Genomic DNA, 10110 nt, shown 5'->3' on the forward strand with positions numbered 1-10110 from the left:
AATTAAAGAAACCAATATTTTTTTACTTAGCCTTGTCGTATAAAACCGTATAGTTTAATTGTCTAAAACGCTTGGATTGATGCGCCTCATTAAGCGTAATTTCTTATTAATTATCTCATTAATTTCAGTAATAATTTTTAACCCGCCCAAAAACGTCATATCACAAATTGTTCTCTATCCATTTATCTAGCTTTTTTCCTCTCAACAGGAAGTAACATCAAAAACAATATCTGTATGTGGGGAAGGGGCTCTGCTGTCTGGTGCAGGCGGTGCTGGAGACCTCGCCGCCGTGCTGGACAGGCTCAGCTCCGAAGAACCGCCTCTGCTGTGGGTGGGACCGGTGGCTTCTGACTGCGCACGAGTAAGAGATGCTGTGAGATACGCTGCTCTGGAGATAAACGAACATCTCGAAACTTATTTTGATAGACGAGAACATGCGCTTGAGGTAAGTGTAGATGATGTCATTTATATTATTATGTAGATCTAATGTTGGAAGCGTATATAGTTTATATTACTGTCATTCAGCATTTAGGGGTAGCCTAATGATTTTAGTAGTTTCAAAGAGGTCAATGTAACGGTACAGCTAGATGATGACCATGGAGAACTTAGTCCTAAGGCACTCGTGTGTTTTTATATTGCTGTCTACGTTACGGTAATTTGCATGTTAGATACTACTAGAACTGGACGCCTCTCTCTTTTTATATATTTATGTGTACTTAATATTTATAATATAATTACAGACTCTGGAACTATCTCGCAGTGCAGACGAAACAGGACGGTGTCTATACAAACTCATATTCCAACTGCTGCTGTTGCTGGAGACCAACAACAAGATGGTGGTGGCGGTGTACAGCGCGGCGCTCGATAACAGGGTGAGTGTATCAAATGTGGGCCACCGTCTTACATTTGGTGCCAACATATTTTTCGTTTAATATGTTACCTGTCACCCCATCTCTAAATACTGCAGCACTCACGTTAGCAAAGCTGTCGAATTGAGATATTTTTCTGAAAGTGCGATTGTCTTATTAACTATATGGCTACTTAGTTGAAGAATTAGCTTACAAAAAAGACAGAGGTAATTATGGAGATGACCACTAACTCTGATTTACTTAAACGTCCACGCATTAAAAGCACCTAGCGTAAGGAAGTTTTAAATTGTAATATGTGGAATCTTCTATTATTTCATAAGAAGTCTCAACTTTTTTATAAATGCAAAATTTAAAATAGCTTTAAAATTACACAACACAAATCACAATATAATAACGAGACCATTCGTTTCGCAGCGGCGCTGGCGTAAACACGACAGGTTGTGGGTTCAATTCTCGCTCGAGGAAATTGAAACATTTAATATTTTAATTTCCTCGCTCTGGCAACTTAACACGCAATACCTCCAGAATTCGCCGAAAGAGGGGAACGGAAGTGTCTTAATGAACACTCAGTGTGTTCGAACACTAAGTTCCCAATTACCCTCTGCTTACCCTTCTATGTGCGGGATACAACATCAGCTAAAAAAATACTTAATATATTTCAAGCTATGTAAGTTTTGTTTTGCAATTGCATAATATTCAATACAACTCTTGTCTTGATAAGAATGTTTATATCCGCTACACCGCATGAACGCTAGCTAAGGATCAATCTGTACGTTACTCTAATTCTTTGAGAGATCGACCTCAGTATCGCACTTTGTTTTACCGACCGGAGAAACAATAACATTAATTGTTATACTTATTACAAGTAACTGGCGTTTCCTGGAAACACGAATTTCTAAAACATCATAAACAAATATTTCTCAGAATCAGTATTCAGTAGGATCCCATACCAGCTTTGTTAAGTCCCATTACCAGAATTTCAATAAATCTATACGTTGTTTGATCTTTATGAACTTGAAAACCAAATCCCCTCACCCTCTTTTTTCACCCTTTTACACCCCCCCAGGGAGGTCCTTTGTGCAACAAACTGTATCGATCGTAGTATTGCACAAGCGCAATGCATGTAGGTCATAAAAGGACTCGTGCATCGTTACAAGAATAAATTATTATTTGATAAATTATTTCGTTTCGAGTTAATTTAGCTCAAGTAATGTAAGCGTTTTTGAATTGTGACTTACAGATTTTTTTTCATTTCACGATGTTTATACATACCTATACTAATAACAAAACCACTTACTACTACGAAAATGATACTTAAGGTTAAACAACTTTGAACTTTGTCGCCAATATCTACGACTCTAATTCGGAATGCGCCGTGTGCGGCTGTCTTTAACAAATGGCGTTTTATTTTACAACGACAATTTTATTATTATTTTTTTTATGTGTATTAGGCTTTTATAGAGTAGTTAAAATTGTGACTTGCTAACAAAAAACTATTACATTATATATACGTATATTCATAAATAGAACTTCATCTAGTTTAGGCTCAAAATATAAAGATCTTTAAATTAATTAATTTTGAAATTGAAAGATGAATGTTAAACACGTACTTATTTGTGTTGCGCCGTCGAATATCATTGAGAAAACTGAACCTCAAAAACGTTGTACAACAACGTTTTTAAATGGCGAAAGTTTCATAATTCGTTGTGTAATAAAAAGTAATAGTTAGACATTTCAATAATTTCTTACTTTATTATTCACATTTGATTATTATTCCCATAAATATTACGATTTTTTTATTATAAGCTCCTAATAAATAAAAAAATAAAATTTTAAACTTTTGTAGTAAACTGCATTGTGAACTAGCCTCAGTTTTAAACGTGCTTATAGGTTGCCTAGGTCCCGGGCCCGAGCCCCGGGCCGAGCTCAACGGGGCAGTTGGCCTCTTACATAACGCTTGTTCCTAGAAACGTATGCTTGTTAAATTTAATAATATGCTTCTGGTAAAAATGATGGAATTTTTACCTTTTTTCTCAGCAAGCAATGGTCAGGATAGAGGTGGTCGTGGCCTGTTGATATACATGAATAAAGACCAAAGCCATGCTGGTCAATGGAACAAATCAGTTTGTTAAAGTAGTCGCAGACCGGAATAATATCTGATATAGATATTTGAGATAATAAAGGATTTCTCATATCTCGGCGACAATACATCAACTGACCAAGAGTCAGTCTTAAATAATAGAAGACATACACAACAGAACATAATAGAATTCCCAAGAATACACTAACGTAAGTCTTAGTCAGCCAGACGATCTTGACAGAGTAGCAGGTCTTGAGGCCGATTACCTAGCCGATTGTCTGGCACTGTAAAAGAGATGGTTGGATGGTGGAAGCGGTAGTCAGCCTTTCCACCATGCCCTACCAGGAACACTTTGTATGATTATTTGTAATATATTGTAATCAAAAGATGTTTTGATATGATATCATATATTTTGATATACGATAACATTATCGTCGAAAACGTCGTCTTAACGTCTTGTGAAAGATGAAAGACATGTGTGAAAGATTTATTAAATAATCTTTCACAGCAATTTACCTTTTTTAACGATTATTATGGCATTAATAATAATTATTATTATTATTCATTAAAGATCGAAACTCAATAGAATTAATGTTAAGTAAAGAAGTAATATTATTAAAAAAAATTGCAATTGTAACAATATATGGCATGGGCGGGCATGTAACGCTTAATAGATAAATAGTAAGTTGTAGGTGGAGAGAACTTAGTGATAAGTTGTTCTTTTACTTTAAAAGATATTCCGCGCACCTTCGGGTGTAGAGAGAATCGGAGAATTTAGTAGAAGAATTTATATTAAAATATTCCGTTCCCATTCTAAAGGCATTGCATGTTGAGTGATGGAAGTCAACGCCGCACTTTGCCTTAACATGATATTGTAACTGGACGATGTTATAAATATTACGAACGGAATCAGGGCCGACAGCCGTCGTATATAAATAAGATACGTCGCCACACACTAGTTTATAGTGTACTAAAAGTCGAAAGGCAACGGAGTAAATTTAATATAATTAATTTAATTAAATTTGATTTGGTTTTATTTCCAGGGTGTCGAAATGAGTGCGGCGGTAAGCACCGTGCGCGCGGCGCTCAACGTGCACGCGGCGGACTCGTGGGCGGAGCACTCGCCCGCGCCACATGACGATGCGAGACTACTGCATCTCATGCACAGGCAGAAGTGAGTAAACACTCGAAAAGAAAACGGACATACAGACTGACAAATAGAAAAAATAATTTTAACTTATTAAGTATTAGTTTGAGTTTGCTGAGCAATGTTATACAGGAGAGACATACAGTGGTTACTTAAGTCGTCTGTAAACAACAAACATCGTTTAGAGATTCTATTCGAACTATGTCAATGCGCTGAATCCTCCCTTTACGATATAAATCACGTTTTGGAGATAAGTAATCTTAGAAAGGACTTGTAGCGAATAGTTTGAATTTTAACAGTAAAATGTATTACTAAATATATAAATAAAGAATATAAGGTAAATTATGTTTATCTCAAAACACGATAGTACCGTATTAGCACCTGTGCAGTTTAAAAGTCTACAATGTTAAAATATAATATATTTATTATAATGTTAGCTGTGCCCATGATTCCGTTTGCATGAAAGAGTACTAACTTGTTAATTTATGATCTGTTTGAAATAAAACAAACGCTAAATGTTAAGGGAAGCTTCCCGAAATACAATAGTGAAAACCGCATAGACAAAAATTCCTTATTTCTGATTCTATTACATTTATAAATGCATCCAATAACAGTTTTTCCCGTATATGTTTTCCACGTATTCGTATTTCCACAGGCAGCGATCACTTGTATGTTTATTATATGTTATACTATGAAAGGTGGAGCGCGGCGCTGGCGTCGGTGCGGGAACGCAACGCGGAACGGATACTAGAGCGCGGGGAACTCCCGGAGGACGACGTCACCAGCCTCTTGCACGTATATTGTAAAGGACTTGCGCAAGCGCATCCCGGTATGTAGTTATTGATTATGATTTTGTTTAGGTTTTGGTTAAATAACATTGCAAATTCTTACATTGTGACATTGCAGACATGGTGGCCATCACGCGGCCCGTGAACGAGCTCTCCCAGAACCTGTCATTCATGATGGAGAGCCTCTACAAGGTGTCCGTGTCGCTGTCGCGCCAGGAGTTTGTCTGATGCCGCGCCCCCCCGATCTCCCCCCCACCCACGTCGCGCGGTCACCCATCCCGCCCGCGGCACCGCGCGCGTCGCACCCGCCGCCCAGCGCTACATAGCTGTTTTAATATTGACATATAAGTTTTTATTAAGATATGTAGCTTTGAATTCCAAAAAGCTGTTTAGTTAAATTAACGGTTTTGATTGTAGAAGATGATTAAATTTTTGTTTAGTTAGTGACCATTTTGAAATGAAAATATCATCACATTTGTCACTCACATACATTTAATTTGCCCTATTTATATTTCATTCATATTTATCATTCATTCATTGAACGTGTTGTTTCAAGCCAAGCTATAGACACTAGTGGAACTGAACCCCACGACTGGACTAGACATTACAATACATCGATACATCGCACAAAATTAAAGTGCACCGACATAAATGCACACACCCACACACACGCATTGACTCATACACGTAAGGCCCTACAAATAAAGGGCACATTTAAACCAACAATTTAAAATTATAATTATTGATCATAATAATTAATAATCTTCAATGTTTAAACAAAAGTAGACGAAGTATTGCCTTAAACATCTTAATCTTCTAAATGTCAAATTATATTATACACACATACTTATTATATAATAATTAAAATTTAATATATTTTTGTGGAATTATTTTATGCATATATTATATTAGATTTAAATTAGGATGGTGTTTAAAATAAATGCTATTCGTGTCTTATACTGGGGGTGGGCGATTACGAATGATTTTCCTTAAACAACGATTTGCTGATAATATATTAATTGTTATATAAATTATAAATATATTATAACAAATGAGTTATTGAAACGGCCCAAATTCTGAAAAAATATGTATTAAAAAACATATCTAGTGTACTAAAATAATGTATATTATTATATATATGTATTATTATATTTATTATTATTAAATATGTGTGTAATATACAGTATTTTTGTACAATAGTCGATGAAAAATGTTTTTTACTATATTAAATAATAAATAAATAATGAAATATAATTTACTTATGTATACGTATGCGATATATTGCATATTCTTAGATTACACACATTATTATTACATTTTCAATTTATTATTTCAAACACTAATCGGTAATTAAATGAAAATTAATTTTATTTAATATAATTTACAGAAAATCACGAATGTATCGAAAAGTCAAAGAAATCTCCACATACATATATTACATTAGTTTCATATTCGAGGGTCGCGAGTTCGAATCACCATCTCTAGAGTGCGCTTTACGTCAATCCAATAGTTCTGTGTCCATATAATAATCACATTAGAAATAATGCTATTATAACTCTCCTCTCTAAAACAGCTCTCATAATAATTATATATATATATATATATATATATATATATATATATATATATACATACATATTATGTATATTATTATTGTTATATTTATTATAAATTAATAGATTATGATATAAATGTTTAATTTACGATTTTTCTTTAGTTTTTAAATAATACAAAACGGAATTCAAATTAATAATAATTTCATATAATTTATTTCCATAAATTAATGTATTATTATTATATTGTTAATAAATCCTCCCCATATCATGTGAATTTAGCCGTTCGACGCGGTTGTAGCTAATTTAGTGTTAAATTATTAATTACTATTATTAGGCCAATTAATGTACTGACATTGTTAATAATTTCACTCAATTTTAAACAACTGATCTCAGTTAGGGTATTCTACACACGCGATGTTTTTTAACTAACAGACAGACACATTAAAATGGATTAGTATTTAAAAAACATTACAATTGATTTAAATTATCTATATACCTTCGCGTGTGATCAACTAAGTAATGTAATTTTCTCCTATTTTTCGCGCACATTTTGCGGCGTATTAAATTATTTTCTTAAATTTATGATATTGAAGTAAAATGTATTGGTTTTAAGTGCGCTGAACTTTACAGTGTTCATGCTGTATTTTTTTTTCTTTTCTTGTATCTTTAATGATTTAACTTTTGTTTTAATTGTAATTTTATTTTATTTATGTTTCTGCTTTTTTTTTGTGAATTACAACACGTTTTTTTATTTATTCTATTTAGAAAATCTGGCAACTATATTTAAATTCCATAAGCCGATGATCTAATGTATTTACTAAAATTATTATTGAAACATTATATATTGTGTATAACTTAGTTAGGAAGTACATTTTTGGACCTGAAATTCTAAAATTTATTAATTAATAATATTTTTATTTAATATCACAAATAAAAAAAATTAAAAAAAACATTCATTGTATTATTAATAAATGTAATTCACGATGTCCTCTAACGGCACTATTGAGTATTCTCTTTTAACCAAATGATAATTATAATTTTGTCTACTCAACGCTTTTTTGTGATATATTAATTTTCATTTAAGTTTAAAACTAATTACAATATTTATTTTTAGTATAATTCATTTGTTTTTCGCAGAATTCGCGCTTAGTGAGTCTATACTGACACTAATGTTTGTAACCAGTTGTATATGTATTTGGAATTAATAAATAAATTATATAAATATGTTGGTTTTATTTTACTTGTACTCTTTATAATTAATCTTCACGCTGTATCCCGCACATAGCGGGGTAGGCAGAGGGAACCTGGGAACCTAGTGTTATGACTCTCAGTTCCTATTAAGACAGTTCCGTTCCCCATTTTATCATAATTAACTATACTTTCTAGTATAGTATTTGTTAATAATGAATTATTTTGTTCTCAAAGGACAATTATGTTGTCAGACTTAAGAGTAGGAGCGTGAATATTTAATTAATAACAAAGGGTAAAGTTGTTATTTGTATCTTTTTCGTAATATTTGAAGTATTGCCAATCAATTAGGTACCAAACGGGAAACTTGAGAAAAAATCGCAAAAAAAATTTGTATCAGTCTTCATCTCATCATGCTGGCTGTATGAAATATTTCTAAAAGGGTATGATATTTTTTTCTTTGTAACACAAAACATTCGACTTATTTGAGACGAAAAAATAAAACGTTTCAAATTGCATTTAAACCTGGCCAGAGGATTCCATATTTGCCAGATTTTCCAAACAAAATTGCAAGAGTATAATATAGTACATAGGATGCGTAAAATGAAACCGTGTAATTCATCAATCAATGACTTAAGTATGTAACGATTTCCGGTCAAAAAATCACTTCCCTTTGTAAGTATTTCAAAATATATAGGAAAAATATTAATATTTGAAAAGTATTATTGATATCGAAAATAAAAATTATAATGTTATTTTAAGCGTTCGCGTTTTAATAATATTGTCTGTCATATTTACAATAACGATCCGTCGTTAAAGTTATTCGGATACTCGTTTCGTAGCAGCATTTATTTTTTATATCTTTATATTAAAGTAGCTATGAATTTGGCGTATTGAAAAATAAATAAGATAATAATTTTAATTATGTCTAACAAAAACAGAAATTATTAATGTATATAAAAGATTAAAAATTCAGGTTAAATAGCATAATGGCATACTTTCCTTCTGGAAAGTCCATGTAATATCAATAGTCAGGGCTCTGTCAAAAAAGCAGATTAAACAGAATCGACTACAGCATGATATTAAATCATTTATAAAAAACAAAAGTATTTTTGTATTTTGAATGTATTATTAGTAATCAAACCTCTTTATGCCTCATGTAACTGGCTGGTTCTGATACCATTAAATGTGACATTCTGAAGATGCTCTAAATATAGTATTAGGAGGAAAGATGAATGGGAAATATTAATGGGAAGGATGAGTTAAATATAATGAAATATTTTCCTTTGTATGAATCCGACCTAATAAATTAACACAATTCTGTATTCAAAATTCAACAATATTATATTTAATATTGCCAACATTCCACGTGTACTACGGACAGAAGACAGACCATGGCATTAATTACGCAACAATATATTTATAGAAAATAGTATATAAAATATTTGTTGACAATATTTGCAATTTAGTATTATATTTCATGATTACTTTTTAGTAGGCATCTCTAACCTTACTTACAGTACTCGCTTTATTACCATTTTATCTAAATAAAATCAAGTGCATTTATCTTGACGCCATTTTGACGTCATCTGGAATGGTTGTGAGTTCAAAGTATTAAGAAATGCTTATATATTTTCACTTAGCCTTACGCTGTATGCCGAAAATAGTATGCCAGGGAGAGGGAACCCGAGAAAGTTACCGAAGCGAGAAATTGGAAGACTGGAAATCCCACAACCGTCACGTGCCCCTTAAATACCTAACCTCTTCACAATATTATTACGTTACAAATATTAATATTTGATTACTAAGAAAAAGGGTTGAATCGTTCCGCCATAGCAAACAATATAACAGTCGATATACGGTGAAAGAAATATAATGTCATACTAAATTCTCTGCCTGCGTAGACTTTACTATATCATATTTTGTAAAAAAAAAAGCGCAATTATGAGCGATACTTATGTATATGCAAATATTTTGAAATTTTCATAGGTTTGCTATTCGCCGTTGGCCATTGCAATGCTAAGCTTATTTAAAAAAATCGTTAGTTCTTGATTTGCATTCAGTTAAATTGAATTTACGTTACTTATTTTAATTTCTTATAAAATCTTTTTACACCCGCATATAGCAGGGTGGGCAGAGCGATCTAATGCTGACAGACTCTGTTCCCTCTTTTCCGACAGTCTTGAGGCATTGCGTGTTGAGTGGCTCAACTAAGCGTCACGCTTTGCTTTGTTGCCAGGGGGAAGTAATAAAAATGTCAAATAAATAATTTCCCAGAGCGGGACTCGAACCCACGTTTACATTCGCACGCTGCGCAATGAGACCTTACCGTTTTAACATTTACATATATATCAAATATAATATTTTCATTTAACTCTGAATAGCATGATAAATATAAACTAAAAACAAGTTGGAATCGAACCAACGCTGTTTAACAAATATTTAATATTATAAAAATCGCAATAGCAGGACGAGCACACAG

General features: G+C 32.6%; 1 protein-coding gene across 4 annotated transcripts in view; it reads left to right on the forward strand.

The window, feature by feature from the left end:
* Nucleotides 1–7664, forward strand: part of fry (microtubule binding protein furry) — a 108324-nt gene extending 100660 nt beyond the window's left edge. For all 4 annotated transcript variants that reach the window (XM_085206575.1, XM_085206576.1, XM_085206577.1 and 1 more), the window contains 5 exons: nucleotides 209–445; nucleotides 741–872; nucleotides 3993–4123; nucleotides 4795–4925; nucleotides 5003–7664. In XM_085206575.1, coding sequence (XP_085062701.1) covers nucleotides 209–445; nucleotides 741–872; nucleotides 3993–4123; nucleotides 4795–4925; nucleotides 5003–5112 — 741 coding nt within the window. In that variant the 3' untranslated portion in view covers nucleotides 5113–7664. The remainder of the gene's footprint in view (nucleotides 1–208; nucleotides 446–740; nucleotides 873–3992; nucleotides 4124–4794; nucleotides 4926–5002) is intronic.
* Nucleotides 7665–10110: the final 2446 nt, after the last annotated feature.

The sequence above is a fragment of the Heliconius melpomene genome, chromosome 21 (genome assembly GCF_056956725.1).
Source record: "Heliconius melpomene rosina isolate 202511_hmr_F chromosome 21, ASM5695672v1, whole genome shotgun sequence".
Lineage (NCBI taxonomy): Eukaryota > Metazoa > Arthropoda > Insecta > Lepidoptera > Nymphalidae > Heliconius > Heliconius melpomene.